Source organism: Oncorhynchus mykiss, chromosome 6 (genome assembly GCF_057628025.1).
Source record: "Oncorhynchus mykiss isolate SJ-2025 chromosome 6, ASM5762802v1, whole genome shotgun sequence".
In the NCBI taxonomy this organism is placed as follows: domain Eukaryota; kingdom Metazoa; phylum Chordata; class Actinopteri; order Salmoniformes; family Salmonidae; genus Oncorhynchus; species Oncorhynchus mykiss.
This window is the reverse complement of record NC_143027.1, coordinates 28,763,681-28,780,937: the sequence shown is the minus strand read 5'-3', so window position 1 is coordinate 28,780,937 and position 17,257 is coordinate 28,763,681. Positions and strand designations below refer to the sequence as shown.

Here is a 17,257-nt window from a genome sequence, read left to right as displayed (position 1 = left end):
GGTAGGCAGGCATGGCACCAGAGACCACAGCCTCTGCCTGTGGTGACATAAACAAGCAGAGACTAATAATTAGTTAAAACATTGCTGGGAGACTGACATCTCAGTATCTCACCGCAGGGCAAAAATTGAAACAAATCCTCTGTGTGCACATGTCCGTCAGTCTGTCGTTCGCAGTTCAGGCCATAAAGAACCCAGTCTAAGAGAGAGCGAGACACCCTTGTCTGAGGGCATTGTCCTACAGCTGTGTTTAGGAAAGGGTTCAAGTTATCGATTATGGATAACACAAATGAATGACAGCTATTGGTATTGGTTGCATACATATAAAATTAGAATAAAACTCATTGTGTACAGAGCCATATTATTTTACTCTGCTCCATCAGAACTAGTCTAATCTGTATGTTCATAGCCTCAATCAGAGCTGATAAGGATGCTGAGCAGGAAATGAGTGTGCATGTTGTCAACCATCGTTAGTGTGCCACAGGAGGGGATACCCTGGGGAAACCAAAGAGGAGTGGATTTGGGACAGGAAGGCTGGTCAGTCTCCTACCATATGGATGTTGCAGGAATACAATGACTAATTGCTTACTTCTTCCATTTGATTTTTAGAATACCCAAACTACCAATTATCTCAATGGCAATCTAACTGTAGCTCTCCTCTCTCTCTTCTTTGTGGGAAGTGTGGTTAAGGACAAGGTAAGGTCTAAAACATAGAGTCACAGGGCAAAGGAACTTCAATGTGCTCTTCCAGGCTAGTACCACAGCTAGAGGCTAATTGGACCATCCCTGGCACTGGTCCTCATCTCCAAAGCCACCAAAAACTGTAACCTACCTTGTGTATTTTTGACTAACTGAATATCCTAATTAGGTCCCAGGAGCTACATCCCATTACCTCGGAGTTAATTAAGCCTCAGCACTGTGCCAAACGGTGAATAAAGATGCAGTAAAACTGTGCGAGGGAAAGGGCTTTGGTGTGCTGGGGAGGAGGCTGACCTGCTTGTTTGTCGTTGTTATGGAACTCTACATTCCAGGATGTCTTTTATTTTTTATTTGTATTTATATTTGGCTTAAAATGTTGTTACCTTGGCACAGGTTCTCATTTTCCAGCATGGTTAGCCTAAATTCACCCTATTAAAGATGAACTAGTGATTCTTCCCCCACTATCGTCATGATACATTTATTATCCACAACTAAAGTGCCCAAAATACAACATATCTGTTACTAACCGATGAATGACCACTTCCAATATTTATCTTGAAGAACTTCATAGTGCCTCCATCAGCTGTTGATAAGTTTTAAAACTCCCAGCAAATAGGCTTCTTCCAACTTAGTATCTGCACCTGTATTTACATCTACCGGTTTGAATCTGTAGGAAATGTGTACATTGTTTCAAAATTCATATAAATGTAACAATTATGTTATTGATTCATATTCAAAGGAATGTGCATGATCAGAGAGTGATGAAAATAACACTCATCTTGCAGAGTGCATGGAAGAAAAGAGAAGCAGGCATTTCTAAGAAACAATCTCAAAGGTTTATTTAACATGTCAAAAGGAAGGTCACACACTTGGGAATTTAAAAGGGATCGTTGAAATTAATGAAATAATTGGCAAAAACTATGAATTAAACTCAATACTAACATTAAATCAGGTTTTGGTTAAAAGAAGAGGGTGTTTTTTTCTTAAAGAAACATTTTATACATGGGTTATTTTATACAACTGGTTCATTGGATAAATGCATCAAAAAGAGAAACCAGTTCTGTAGTAAACTTTACAAAAAAATACACTTTGTTTCATTGAGAGTAGAAAAGGACAGGATCAAATATTGACCAATAATATTTCTTCCTTTTCATCATTTAAAAAAAAGTTGTTCTAATATCTATTTTTTGAAAAGTAAAAGCAATATACAGCACAATAAAAGAGAAAGGAATTGCTTTTGTAGATTTAGTCAGACGATTTGGTTACCAAGGAGAGGGGCTGTGACTGGAACAGGGCATGATGGGAATGCAGGGCTGCTTGATGGAAAGGAGAGGGCGGGGAGAGCATTGAGTGGTGTAGGGAGCTGAATGGGATTGGCCGAGAGAAAATTGGTGCGGAGTGGCTGCCTGAAGTACCAATAGGGATAGAGATGCTTGGGTGGGACGAGGAGGAAGAGGAAGAGGATGAAGATGACGAAGAAGAAGCAGATCCAGAGGGCTTGCCAGTTAGGAAATGATGGTGCAGGCGTCCCTCTGGTTTGGTGGTGAGGGACAGTGGCTGGGCCTGCTCTGAGTGGGTGGCGGCGGGCGCAGCCGGGGAGGCCAGAGCTGCAGAGGGTGTGGCTGGAGAATCCAGCATGCTGCCGTGAGACGAGGCAGGGCTGTCACACATCTTCTCTGAGGGTAGGTACTGCACACACTGATTCTTGTTCCTGATTGAGAAGTCTGGGTAAACAAAAGGAAGGGGCTTCGTCAATATTGCTGTTAAAATAGCCGACAATCTTGTCTTTCAACAGTGCCCATTTTCTTGTACACATGATAGCCGGCCAAAAAATACAAAACATTCACAGACAATGTACAGAACATGGAAAACCAAAAGGTCTGGGACAAATAGATCAACTTTGAATTCATTTATTTAAAAAAAGGTGAAGTTGCAGAAGTGAAATTAACATCAAAATGGCATATGCTTTTATAAATAAAACAAATCGGGCGGAAAAACATCTGTGATCATATAAACAAAGTCGATGACACGTTAAATGCCTGCATGTAAATGAGGTTTGAGTGTTGTGCTGCAACAGACCAAACCACTGCGGGTGGAGTGGAGAGCAGTGGCCTGCAGTTCAGCCACACTGGTTCATAACAGCAGACATACCTGCCACAACGTCACTATTAGCACTGAACCTCATATGCTGCTTGTCAAAGTATAGAGGGAATAGAGGAGTTAGTAAAGAAGGAAAAAACTGAAGTCAAAAACATAAAAAGGTGTTATTTTGCATATTGCATGTTATATTGGACCACTGCCAAGTCACATGACCAGCAAAGTGAAGCTTGAGGTACTATTTCACACAGGCCTATAGATGGAGTTCTTTCTGCCCTAAATCGAGAAGTACGGTCCAAGAGAAGGACAGAGAGAAAAGGGCCCCTTACCCTCTGGTGTTGAGTCTGGCTTATTATCTCTCTTCCTCTTTTTCCGCTTTCCCTGAGCAGATAAACAAAACAATGTGTTTAGAAAAAAAACTGGTCTCTATCCAAGTGACAGCAACATGCTTCAGCACTACCTCATACAACTTCAGTGTATGAGAACAACAGTACAGCTATTATTACAAATACAGTATTGAATCATTTTTAAACCAAGTGGAAATGAGGGGGCGCTTAAGCAACCCACATTTCCCTCATTGTTAAAAGATCCATGGAAAGATGTCCTACTCACATAGTTATCTCGTGCTGACCAGCCTGGGTAGAGTTGGGAGTGGAGTTGCCTCTCTTTCCTTGCCAGCTCATAGTATTTCGCTTGCTCTTCTCTCGAAAGTGAGTGCCACTGAACACAAACATGACAAAAGTCAGAGAACTAGTCGAAGCATGTACAGAATTTACATCCACAAACACATTCCCAAACTGTTGTGTGTGTGTTTTGTGTGGTCAGGCAGTGTGCTATGCTCACCCTTCGACCCAGTATCTGGTTGATGGCAGCGCTCTCCTTCAGAGTGCACTCAGCCACCACCTTGGCCCTCATCTCCTTCATGTACAGCATGAAGGCATTCAGAGGCTTCTTGATGTGGGGCTTCTTGTCCTCCTCCTTCTTCGCTGGGCCAGGAGACTTCCTGCTGAGACAACAAAACACACATTCAAATGTCACTTAAAATAGTCCTTTTGTGTGAGGTCTGATTCCCTTCCAGAAGACCTGGCTGACCCATTAAAAAGGTCAGGATATTCTTGAATCCTGGCCCTTTAAATGGAACTATGAATAGAGACTGGATACTCAGTCAATCATCCATTTGAATAAGATCAGAGTATAAAGAGTTTATATGTTTGGCAATAAGTAAATGTGAAGAATCTGTTAGTTAATGGTCCTTACGAATGCATAGAGGGGCTCATGTGGTCATGACTGTTGGGCTCCTGCTTGATGGCTGGTGATACGATAGCAGGATGAGGGATGCCAGTCTGGTGCATGCCGTGAGGGTGGTGGGGCATCATGTGGGGGGAGAAACGGCTAGACACCAAGCTGGAAAACAACAAAGACAAACACCTGTTAAACTTTTCACAGGCACTTTTTGTCTGCCCTGTCAAGTCAACTTCGACTGCTTTGACTGTCTGTCTGGAGTCTAGACTAAAGTAATGTCCAAAGTTAGCTACATATTTTTTTTCTTCTTCAAATAAAGGCTCAAAAACCCCTTTATCCGACCATGCCTGGAGAAAAGTGGAGTGTGTGGTAACCATGGTGACCAAGGGGCCCTGACACCTGAAACCACTTTCCTCCCTGTGTTCCAAACCATGGAGGGACTTCCACAGCTACCAGAACAGAACATTCAGATAACTGTCGGAAAATGAGAGTGGTGCTAACACAACACAATGGTACATTGTACATGGACAAAGGGGGAAATTAAGGTCCGTGCTCCTCTGCCACGCATTCCTGTTAAATACATGATTGAATGGAAAATCCTTTAATGCTTCATAAAAATCTCATAACATTTAAGACAGATATGGTCCATGATTTACTATAGCCTTGTACCGTAAGTTTGTGAGTGTGCACAGACGCTTTCCTTGCTTTACTTCCCCAGAGTCAGGTGAACTTGTGGATACCATTTTTATGTCTCTGAGTCCAGTATGAAGGACGCTCGAGGTAGTTTTCCGAGCGGTTCCCATAGACTTCCAGTCATTGCGATAATGCTAGTTAGCAATTGCGCAAACGTTAGTTAGCAACTTCCATCAGACTGCACCCAGACAAATGGTATCCACAAGTTCATCGGTCTCCAGGGAAGTAGATAAAGGGCTTCATTGCCAAAATCCTAAAGTATCCCTACAACAGTAACAAGTCAAATTGAGGATAAGGATAGGGTAAATTTTATGAAAATAATCTCTCCAATATTTTTGGACTTAAAACTATAATCTCATACGTAAGAGGGGCGGGCCTCTTTCAACCATTACCATCCCAGCAGCCCAAAAAAACAATGAGGAAAAGAAAATCTAAAACATAAAAAGTCAAGCAGACATTTTGCTACATACTGTATGAGATACCGTACATAAAGTAATATACTTGTGACGAAACTGTCAAGTATTACCTGACACACGTATCAAGTCTTGTTCAAGGGGGGCGGATGGTAAGACAAACTTTGTAACAATGTGGCAGGAACTGAGAGTACTATTGATCCCATTGAGACCCTGATGAATATTTCATCCCATACTAGCACCGGAAGGCTCGCTACAAATCGTTCACATTTTGACAGAGGGCAGAGAGTTAAATCAGATGGGAGTTGTCGGTTCAGATTAGCTTTGATTTGTCCTAATCGATTCTTAGCCCTTTCATCTTTGTGTGTGTGTGTAACAGAGCAACTCAGAACATTGGCCTGAGCGAGAAAATACAGTGCTGTCTACCGGGTAAGGTTTTGAATGCCAATAGTCTGTTCGCTTTCTCTTTGGAAGGAAGGCTGATCTCATCTTTAGAAGACTTAGCCCCCACATTCCTTTGTAGTCCCTACCCCACTGGCTGTCCATGGTTGGATACCCCTGTCCTAATACTGTTATAAACTAATGAGCAATGACAAGATCAGAAACATGACTACAGAGTGTAATGTAACCACTAGGTAACCACCAAGCACAATTTTTAGGGAGGGTTAGGGGTGAGACTGGGTGACAAAAAGCAGAGAGATCCACTCACCTGGACATGGATGCATTCATTGCGAGGGCGGGATAGGGGTGACGGAACCCCCCTGGGGGGATAGAGTACATGTGCTGGCCCTGCCTGAGAATGAGAGAACGAGAGGGAGGCAACAGTGAGAAGAGGATCCGACACAGCTGAGAGAGAACGCAGCAGTACTAATCCAGCCCTCATCAACTGCAATCCTCTGCGTGAGGAACAGCACCATTCAAATTGATTACAAGACCCATGGCAAAACCCATCGAATGTGAAGTATTTATCGTAAATATCTCAAATATGACAGTGTTTTAATATTTGAATATCAGAACGTGCTTTAACGTTTAAGAAATGTATCAGATTGTAGTCAATGTTTCTCCTATACTATAGTTGAAGTCGGAAGTTTACATACACCTTAGCCAAATACATTTAAAAACTTGGTTTTTCACAATTCCTGACATTTAATCCAAGTACAAATTCCCTGTCTTAGGTCAGTTAGGATCACCACTTTATTTTAAGAATGTCAAATGTCAGAATAATAGTACAGAGAATGATTTATTTCAGCTTTTATTTCTTTCATCACATTCCCAGTGGGTCAGAAGTTTACATACACTAAATTAGTATTTGGTAGCATTGCCTTTAAATTGTAAAACTTGGGTCAAACTTTTCAGGTAGCCTTCCACAAGCTTCCCAAAATAAGTTGGGTGAATTGTGGCCCATTCCTCCTGACAGATCTAGTGTAACTGAGTCAGGTTTGTATGTTCGCACACGCTTGTTCAGTTCTGCCCACACATTTTCTATAGGATTGAGGTCAGGGCTTTGTGATGGCCACTCCAATACTTTGACTTTGTTGTCCTTAAGCAATTTAGCCACAACTTTGGAAGTATGCTTGGGGTCATTGTCCATTTGGAAGACCCATTTGCGACCAAGCTTTAACTTCCTGACTGATGTCTTGGGATGTTGCTTCAATATATCCACATAATTTTCCTCCTCATGATGCCATTGATTTTGTGAAGTGCAGCAGCCCCTTCTGCAGCAAAGCATCCCCACAACATGATGCTGCCACCCCTGTGCTTCACGGTTGGCATGGTGTTCTTCAGCTTGCAAGTCTCCCCCTTTTCCTCCAAACATAACGATGGTCACTATGGCCAAACAGTTCGATTTTTGTTTCATCAGACCAGAGGACATTTCTCCAAAAAGTACAATCTTTGTCCCCATGTGCAGTTGCAAACCGTAGTCTGGCTTTTTTATTGTGGTTTTGGAGTAGTGGCTTTTCCTTGTTAAGCGGCCTTTCAGGTTATGTCGATATAGGACTCATTTTACTGTGGATATAGATACTTTTGTACCCGTTTCCTCCAGCATCTTCACAAGGTCCTTTGCTGTTGTTCTGGGATTGATTTGTACTTTTCGCACCAACGTACGTTCATCTCTAGGAGAAAGAACACGTCTCCTTCCTGAGCGGTATGACGGCTGCGTGGTCCCGTGGTGTTTATACTTGCATACTATTGTTTGTACAGATGAACGTGGTACCTTCAGGCATTTGGAAATTGCTCCCAAGGATGAACCAGACTTGTGGAGGCCTACATTTGTTTTCTGAGGTCTTGGCAGATTTCTTTTGATTTACCCATGATGTCAAGGTTTGAAGGTAGCCCCTGAAATACATCCACAGGCACACTCAAATTATGTCAATTAGCCTATCAGAAGCTTCTAAAGCCATGGCATCATTTTCTGGAATTTTCCAAGCGGTTTAAAGGCACAGTCAACTTAGTGTATGTAAACTTCTGACCCACTGGAATTGTGATACAATTAATTTTAAGTGAAATAATCTGTCTGTAAACAGTTGTTGGAAAAATGACTTGTGTCATGCACAAAGTAGATGTCCTAACCGCCTGGCAAAACTATAGTTTGTTAACAAGAAAGTTGTGGAGTGGTTGAAAAACTAGTTTTAATGACTCCAACCTAAGTGTATGTAAACTTCCGACTTCAACTTCAATATGAGATTTGGACTGTATGATTTAATGCTGTGTGTTACTCACTGTGGCACCAGCCAGCCCAGAGGATGAGGGATCTGTCCCACTGCACCTGGAGACAGGGGGTAGTATGGAGAGAGCTCTGATGGGTGGGGAGTCCGAGGAATGCCTAAAGGGAACACAAAAGGGGACAGTTTAAGCATTTAGGTCATTATACTAGTCACAGTCAAGGTTATTCTCTCTAAGAAATTAGCCAATGATTAAGTCAGACATACCTCAGTTAAAGTTGAATGCAAGCCATGCAATGCTTTTGGATCAGAGGCGGTATTAGGCAGCAACATGATATTCCATGAGGTTGTGTGTGTACCTGTCTTTGGGTCAAGGATCTCCGGGGAGAGGTGTGAGGGAGGGGTTCCGGGGGAGAAGTGTTCGTTGCTGTAGGTGATGAGGGGGGTCAGCGGGTGGACGTGGTGAGCATGCTGCACCACTGGGACCTTGTTGGACTGTAGGAGAGACAAGAGGAACACACAGAGGGACTTTAGACATGGGAAAGAGAGGATAGGTTAGAGCAGGGGTTTACTGGTATTCCTGGGTCTCCAAACACTCTCACAGAAATTGGCTCATTCATAACTTACAGATAACACAGTCTGGCATTTGTAACACGTTGTGCATGTTTGACATATTCATTGACATACATGTATAGCCTTCTGCATCATAATGTTCCAAATCCACCATGGAGCCAGTGAGCATGAAGGTACAGTGCATTCGGAAAGTATTCAGACCCCTTGACCTTTTCCATATTTTGTTGCGTTACAGCCTTATTCTAAAATGGATTAAATTGTCCCCCCCCCCCCAATCTACACAAAATACCTCATAATGACAAAGCAAAACAGGTTAAGAAATGTTTGTTAATATCAAAAAAAATAATAATACAAAATCGTAAATATCACATTTACATAAGTATTCAGACCCTTTGTTGAAGCACCTCTGAATGCTATTACAACTTTTTTAGTTACTACAAGATTCCATATGTGTTATTTCATAGCTTTGATGTCTTCACTATTAATCTACAATGTATAAAATAGTAAAAAAATTAAGAAAAACCCTTGAATGAGTAGGTGTGTCCAAACTTCTGACCGCTACTGTATATTTCCCGAGTTGTATAATATCTCCTAGATATAGGACAGACACTTGTGTTGTTTTCTCATTGTTATTATGGGGTATTGTGTGTAGATTGATGAGGAAAATAAATAATTTCATTGATTTTAGAATAATGCTGTGACGTAACAAAATGTTGAAAAAGGGTCAATGGGTCTGAATACTTTCTGAATACCCTGTATGTGGTTGGTAGTCACCGTGGCACTGAGTCATGTGTGTAAAGATGATGGTGAGCCCCTATGTCTGTGTCTGCCTGTCGCTCTTCCTCCCTGGTAAACAAAACAGGCTGTGGCAGTGCGTGTGACGGGCCCTATGATGCAATCTGGATCCCCACCAAGGCACAGTGAAAGCCTGTGGATACATGCCAACACCATTACGGCCATTTAGTGGCGGAGAGAACTGTTTGTTCAGCCTAACAGGCAAAACAACAGGGCCCAATATCCGAAAGTCACACCTGTAAGTACTCTAGGTACCTCAATGCCCATACACATGACTGGATCCCTTATCTCACGCCGCTAACTCACCCATGTTACCCCTATACACATTTTTAGGATCTCTCATTGATTTGGTCTGAGTACACTACACTGGTATTAGATCTATCTATATGGTATATGGGAATAAAATCCTATATACACTCAAAGCACTCACAATACAGCATAAATCACAATGGGAGTTGGGAAATACACTTCAATAAGTTTTTTGGACCAGACTCATTGTTATTTCAGCTTTTTTAATAGAGCTGTGTGGTGCCAGAGAAACTCCAGATCCCCATAGTCTGCTAGCTAACTGCACTAGAGCTGGCCAGGACAACCAGGAGGATGATGATGATGATGATAATAATAACCAGCGTCTCTACTTTCATTAGGCAGCGTTCAGCCTCAGTCATTTCCCCTGGCTGCCCCGCTCAATGGAACGCTTGTTGGCCCAACTCGTCACATGGGAGGGTCAGTGGTGGGGGGGGAGAAAGGAATCTTGTTCCTCCAGACCTAACCTTTCTTCAGTATCCCTCCCCAACTCCTTCTCAACCTCTCGTCTAACCAATGAGGTCCAGGAGGGAACAAGGTTTGCATTGAGACGGCTGTACGCTCTCTTACTTCACGCTGCTTAGAATTGTTCCAAATATCAGGCATACTTTTCCTTCCCTTTTTTATATCAGTTCCAACCGTTCCCCTTTTTTATATCAGTTCCAACCGTTCCCCTTTTTTATATCAGTTCCAACCGTTCCCCTTTTTTATATCAGTTCCAACCGTTCCCCTTTTTTATATCAGTTCCAACCATTCCCCTTTTTTATATCAGTTCCATCCGTTCCCCTTTTTTATATCAGTTCCAACCCTTCCCCTTTTTTATATCAGTTCCAACCGTTCCCCTTTTTTATATCAGTTCCAACCGTTCCCCTTTTTTATATCAGTTCCAACCGTTCCCCTTTTTTAAGTCTTAGCAAACTTGTTTCTCCTGCTCCCAAAGCCTGCTTTGATTTCAGAAATGCCAGTTGTGACGAAGATAATATGCAAAGCGAAACGAGATAAAATTCACTTAAAATGTTAAACGCCTTGTAAAAGGTGAAGTATACATTTGTTCAAAGTGCACATTAGGTGTAAACAAACAAAGAACCCATGATACGGATAAAGCTTTCATACAGTGCCTTGCAAAAGTATTCGGCCCCCTTGAACTTTGCGACCTTTTGACACATTTCAGGCTTCAAACATAAAGATATAAAACTGTATTTTTTTGTGAAGAATCAACAACAAGTGGGACACAATCATGAAGTGGAACGACATTTATCGGATATTTCAAACTTTTTTAACAAATCAAAAACTGAAAAATTGGGCGTGCAAAATTATTCAGCCCCTTTACTTTCAGTGCAGCAAACTCTCTCCAGAAGTTCAGTGAGGATCTCTGAATGATCCAATGTTGACCTAAATGACTAATGATGATAAATACAATCCACCTGTGTGTAATCAAGTCTCCGTATAAATGCACCTGCACTGTGATAGTCTCAGAGGTCCGTTAAAAGCGCAGAGAGCATCATGAAGAACAAGGAACACACCAGGCAGGTCCGAGATACTGTTGTGAAGAAGTTTAAAGCCGGATTTGGATACAAAAAGATTTCCCAAGCTTTAAACATCCCAAGGAGCACTGTGCAAGCGATAATATTGAAATGGAAGGAGTATCAGACCACTGCAAATCTACCAAGACCTGGCCGTCCCTCTAAACTTTCAGCTCATACAAGGAGAAGACTGATCAGAGATGCAGCCAAGAGGCCCATTATCACTCTGGATGAACTGCAGAGATCTACAGCTGAGGTGGAAGACTCTGTCCATAGGACAACAATCAGTCGTATATTGCACAAATCTGGCCTTTATGGAAGAGTGGCAAGAAGAAAGCCATTTCTTAAAGATATCCATAAAAAGTGTTGTTTAAAGTTTGCCACAAGCCACCTGGGAGACACACCAAACATGTGGAAGAAGGTGCTCTGGTCAGATGAAACCAAAATTGAACTTTTTGGCAACAATGCAAAACATTATGTTTGGCGTAAAAGCAACACAGCTGAACACACCATCCCCACTGTCAAACATGGTGGTGGCAGCATCATGGTTTGGGCCTGCTTTTCTTCAGCAGGGACAGGGAAGATAGTTAAAATTGATGGGAAGATGGATGGAGCCAAATACAGGACCATTCTGGAAGAAAACCTGATGGAGTCTGCAAAAGACCTGAGACTGGGACGGAGATTTGTCTTCCAACAAGACAATGATCCAAAACATAAGCAAAATCTACAATGGAATGGTTCAAAAATAAACATATCCAGGTGTTAGAATGGCCAAGTCAAAGTCCAGACCTGAATCCAATCGAGAATCTGTGGAAAGAACTGAAAACTGCTGTTCACAAATGCTCTCCATCCAACCTCACTGAGCTCGAGCTGTTTTGCAAGGAGGAATGGGAAAAAATGTCAGTCTCTCGATGTGCAAAACTGATAGAGACATACCCCAAGCGACTTACAGCTGTAATCGCAGCAAAAGGTGGCGCTACAAAGTATTAACTTAAGGGGGCTGAATAATTTTGCACGCCCAATTTTTCAGTTTTTGATTTGTTAAAAAAGTTTGAAATATCCAATAAATGTCATTCCACTTCATGATTGTGTCCCACTTGTTGTTGATTCTTCACAAAAAAATACAGTTTTATATCTTCATGTTTGAAGCCTGAAATGTGGCAAAAGGTTGCAAAGTTCAAGGGGGCCGAATACTTTCGCAAGGCACTGTATTATATGATGGTTGCATAAAGCATTATTGCATTATGTAGAAAACCCAGTGCTCAAATGTCATGTATACTTTAGGCAGGCTTTGTTGTTCTACTTCATGTACAATGTGATACAATTTCTCCTATATTGTGGATGCTGTTTGAGACCTCTGGACCTGAGTGCCAACATATTTTGGGAAGCACTTCAGTGAGAATTGGAAATGATCGGCATTAATAATTTGTACTTTGGAATACACCAATCGCGTGTTCACTTCGAACGGATTTTTAAGTTTAACAGCGCCAGCTTCAACATGGATACCAGACTCTGCATTTTAGTAAAGCGTTGCCAAAAAATGTGTGGAACAGAAATATGTACTGTAGGTGTGGGCTGTTCACATGCAAAACCATTTTGGCCAGCAGCCTACCTGCTTAAACAATCTCCAGAGGAGAGGTCCCTCTGTGGTCTACCTTAAGGGACATAGATGGTTACCTCATCAACTTCTACTGGCTTATTAGGTACTGACTGAAAAGTAAGTAAGTCCCTCCCACTAGATCTGAATATTATGAGTGGCTAAAATTAAATAAGAAAACTTTTAAAAATGAAGGCAATGGTATTACATTTCTTCAGTCTGTCACTTGAACGTTCAGCTGGAATGCAGTTCAACAGTAATTACCAGTTACTAAATGTGAAATTCCCACGACAAGTCGTCTTAACATGTAAAAGTGATTAAAAAAAAATACTGATTTAAGTTAGTTTAAGATGTTGGGGGGTGGGGTTCTAAGCTGACATATGGAATTGTTTTATGAAGGTCATACCATGGATCATTTAGCCATTTGATTTTGAATTTCAGGACCCCTTTAAGTAGGCCTCAAAAACATTAAATTTGATAAAATATTGAATTTGGCCTTTACTACTATAGCCCATAGATTAATACATTAAATAATTGAAAAATAGACAGTCAAAATAATACATCATAAAGAAAAAGGTTTTGAAGTGTCTGTCCTATATCTAGGAGATATTATAAAACTCAGGAAAAATACAGTACCAGTCAGAAGTTTGGACACGCCTACTCATTCAAGGGTTTTTCTTTATTTTTGCTATTTTATACCTGGTAGAATAATATAAAACTTCAAAGCTGTGAAATAACACATATGGATTCATGTAGTAACCAAAAAAGTGTTAAACAAATTAAAATATATTTTATATTTGAGATTCTTCAAAGTAGCCACCCTTTGCCTTGATGGCAGCTTTGCACACTCTTGGCATTCTCTCAACCAGCTTCATGAGGGATGCTTTTCCAACCGTCTTGAAGGAGTTCCCACATATGCTGAGCACTTGTTGGCTGCTTTTCCTTTCCTCTGCAGTCCAACTCATCCCAAACCATCTCAATTGGGTTGAGGTCAGGTGATTGTGAAGGCCAGGTCATCTGATGCAGCACTCCATCACTCTCCTTCTTGAATCAAATAGTCCTTACACAGCCTGTTTTGGGTCATTGTACTGTTGCAAAACAAATGATTAGCCCCACGAAGCGCAAACCAGATGGGATGGCGTATCGCTGTAGAATGCTGTGGTAGCCATGCTGGTTAAGTGTGCCTTGAATTCTAAAAAGATCACAGACAGTGTCACCAGCAAAGCACCCCCACACCATCACAAATCCTCATGAGAGCCAATTTCATCATAGCACTTGGTGGTTTTTGCGACTGCACTTGAAGGAACTTTCAAAGTTCTTGTCATTTTACATATTGACTGACCTTCATGTCTTAAGGTAATGATGGACTGTTATTTCTCTTTGCTTATTTGAGCTGTTCTTGCCATAATATGGACTTGGTCTTTTACCAAATAGGACTATCTTCTGTATACCACCCCTACCTTGTCACAACACAGCTGATTGGCTCAAACGCATTAACTTTTAACAGGGCACACCTGTTAATTGAAATGCATTCCAGGTGACTACCTCATGAAGCTGGTTGAAAGAATGCCAAGAGTGTGTAAAGCTGTCATCAAGGCAAAGGGTGGCTACTTTGAAGAATCTCAAATAGAAAATATATTTTGAATTGTTTAACACGGTTTTGGTTACTACACCATTGTGTCCAAGAGTGTCTCCCCTTTCTACAGTGAGGTCATATTAGTTTGTAGCCCAAACGGTTTGGAAGCAACAGACAAATGTTGGGACATCAACATTAGCATCTTCAGATGAGTCCCGTGGGGCTTGTAAGAGCAAAACAGAGAACACCACCGTGTTTGTGAGTCTTCCCTTTCGATAGAGTGATCATATCAGTTTGAAGACCAAACCGTTTAGATGCTACAGTGCTTTTTGTGAGAAGACCAAGAAGTCTCCTGGTCTGACAAACAGCGCTGTAGCTCTGCCACTTTCCACCGCAGGGCGACATGTGGGGATGCAGCTGATTGAGACGCAGCCCATTCAAAAAGCTAGACACTGTATTTCTAGCTTAAACGGACAGATTTTGATGGGGATTTTTTTTTTCTTATGCTGCGTTTAGATGGTACGAGGTAGACAGCAAACCAGATGTCATTCTTTTCAATGAGACCCCGAATGTAAATGCTGTAGAGGATGGCGGCGGAAGACGAGACTTGCCGCCAGAGTTCAAATATTTAAAGCTTTGCCGTCTGCTGCAGCATTTGTTTTCTACCGGATGTTGATTTGCACTGTTTGTTTACTGAAATCTCCGTAGCAACACATACTGTCCTGCTGGCTTGCTTTTGCTGTCACCCTCTTTCTTGCTTTCTTGTCCCGCTTTGCCAACAGGTGGTTTTTGCATCCCTCGTCTAAACGCAGCATTAGATTCCAGGTGTGTCAATAGACACTAGGTCAATAGACTCTAGCCCATCAATACCTCTATTCATCCTCTAATAACACTCCTACCCATGACAGCTTCACATGCTTGGCTTCATGATCACACGGGCAAGGAACATAAGATATGTTTGAAATATAAACATCTACATGACGGCCGGGACAGAGAAAGTGCAATCTGGAGCCAGATGGGCTCTGCATTGACCTGCCTTCATGTTGAAAACTGCCCAATCCACTGTACCAAAACACAATGCCTTCACAAATGGCGTGTGGCAACACTGACTAATGATATTAGATTTGAGTCGACACGGTACCAGGAAGAAAAGTTGCTGAGCCAGTGCAGAGACAAGGTCGCTGTCTGTTAAGCGGTATGAGGTGAAGTAGGCCGAGGTGGCAGTACCTCACTGGGCCATTAAACTTGGAACACTGCTAAGAAAACCACACTCCTTGGTCAATGTGGGTGTATGGGGTGGATTTCATTCAAGCAAACATGTTTTTGGATCCTGCACATCTGAATTGAATTACTACGCAAACAGCCGATGGGGAAAGAGAGCGCAGAACAAACTTTGTGTATGCCTTTCTACTACGCAATCACTTCAGGGTGGGAAGCTCAGAGGCCTTTCAAAACTACAGGAAAGAAAGTGTGAAAAGAGCACATGGCATGCTGAGAAATCCAAGCCTTGTTTGTCAATGACAAAAGGAAACAGACGTAAGAGTTGACTGACCGTGACACATGATTTTAGAATCAACCCACCAAAAACTATGCCATTAATCACAGATGCGCTACGCCACTTTGTCTGACCAGTCATCCCCTCTGAAAGGGTCAATTGCAAGAATGTTTAAGGTTAAGAAAATGACTGTGTCACTTTTCAGTGGCACGACTCAGCACCATACTCTACAGACCAGTGATGCATAACCAAATCAGGGCTGCACTATCCTTATATGCAAATAGACCATTGCCATATATGGATGTGTGCAATTCACTTTTAACCGGACTGTCTTTACAGCATTAATGGTGGCGAGTAGATGCGCTTGTTTTGAGATCAAAGCGAGAGCAGCATGTAGCCACGCATGCACATTTGTTCATATAATTTGCTAGTAAGTGAGTTATTAGCACAGTTATAGCTCATTTCTAAATCAGCAATGAGAGAGTGGTTGCTTCCTACAAGAGCACAAAAAGTATGCATTTCTATCCATCTTTGAAAAGCGAGTCAGGTAAAGATATTTTTTTCTGTCTTAAAGGGACAGTGTTGTACTTTGAGACTAAATAAGCCAATAGACAGAAGGTAGCATAATTTGTCTGATTTTCTGTAAAAATGGTATGGGAATAATAATTCACTTTATTTTGTAAAGTGGTTTCTTCTTGCATTAAACAGCACATTTTCAGTCACCTCCTTGTGTCACTTTCTGACCTTAGTTCCTTTGTTATGTCTTTGTTTTAGGTTGGTCAGGGTGTGAATTGGGGTGGGTAGTCTATGTTCTTTTTTCCATGTGTTTGGCCTAGTATGGTTCTCAATCAGAGGCAGGTGCTGTTCGTTGTCTCGGATTGAGAATCATACTTAGGTAGCCTGTTTTCCCCATTTTAGTTGTGGGTGATTGTTTTCTGTTGGTCTCATTCCAACGACGATCGTTACACCTTGTCTGAAGGACAAGTGGATAAACAGGGTAATGTCAAGCCCTGCATATTTTTTTCCAAAAGTCTTAAGGAATGTTTGCCTACAATGAACACCCCACATTGGCTGCTACTGTAGGCTGAATGATAGAACAGCTATTTCCATGTTAAAATGTTATGGGATGCATTTTCTCTATTGTTTTTGATGGTAGGCCACTTGATAGGCCTACATTATGATCAAATAGCCACAGTAGTCTACTTTGCCACTGTTATAACTGTAACTTAAAGCAAGTACAGCCTCAGTGTTCACAATAAACGCATCCCAGAAGTTGCACGGAATTTTGTTGTTCAAGTGTTCAAGTTTGCACTCAGCAGACCTGAAATTTGCTCAGTGCCCCCAAGTGCACTTTCTTGTTTATTAGTGGCTATGTACTTGGATAGTGGGACCTGATTCCTATCAGTGTGTGTCTATAAAAGCTGTGTTTCTGCAGAGCCATGGAAGGACTGCAGCCTTTCCATCAGTATTCAGTTCAGGCTTCCCAAAGCCTTTGATTTCATGATGGACTCTGGTTGTTCAATGCGTAATGCAACACTGGCAAATCTCAGAGGACACCCAGTCGAAGGTCTTTCAAACTATTTTGGAC

General features: G+C 41.7%; 1 protein-coding gene across 4 annotated transcripts in view; it reads right to left on the bottom strand.

The window, feature by feature from the left end:
• Window positions 1-1,509: 1,509 nt before the first annotated feature.
• Window positions 1,510-17,257, bottom strand: part of LOC110526333 (transcription factor 7-like 1-A) — a 47,191-nt gene continuing 31,443 nt past the window's right edge. Inside the window, exons 5-13 of one of the 4 annotated variants that reach the window (XM_036979781.2) lie at window positions 8,164-8,299; window positions 7,863-7,965; window positions 5,851-5,934; window positions 4,051-4,197; window positions 3,637-3,799; window positions 3,406-3,513; window positions 3,123-3,174; window positions 2,848-2,884; window positions 1,510-2,420 (exon numbers count right to left, since the gene is read on the bottom strand). In XM_036979781.2, coding sequence (XP_036835676.1) covers window positions 2,865-2,884; window positions 3,123-3,174; window positions 3,406-3,513; window positions 3,637-3,799; window positions 4,051-4,197; window positions 5,851-5,934; window positions 7,863-7,965; window positions 8,164-8,299 — 813 coding nt within the window. In that variant the 3' untranslated portion in view covers window positions 1,510-2,420; window positions 2,848-2,864. The remainder of the gene's footprint in view (window positions 2,421-2,847; window positions 2,885-3,122; window positions 3,175-3,405; window positions 3,514-3,636; window positions 3,800-4,050; window positions 4,198-5,850; window positions 5,935-7,862; window positions 7,966-8,163; window positions 8,300-17,257) is intronic. The other 3 variants (XM_090237493.1, XM_036979780.2, XM_036979779.2) reach the window with 3 other exon arrangements.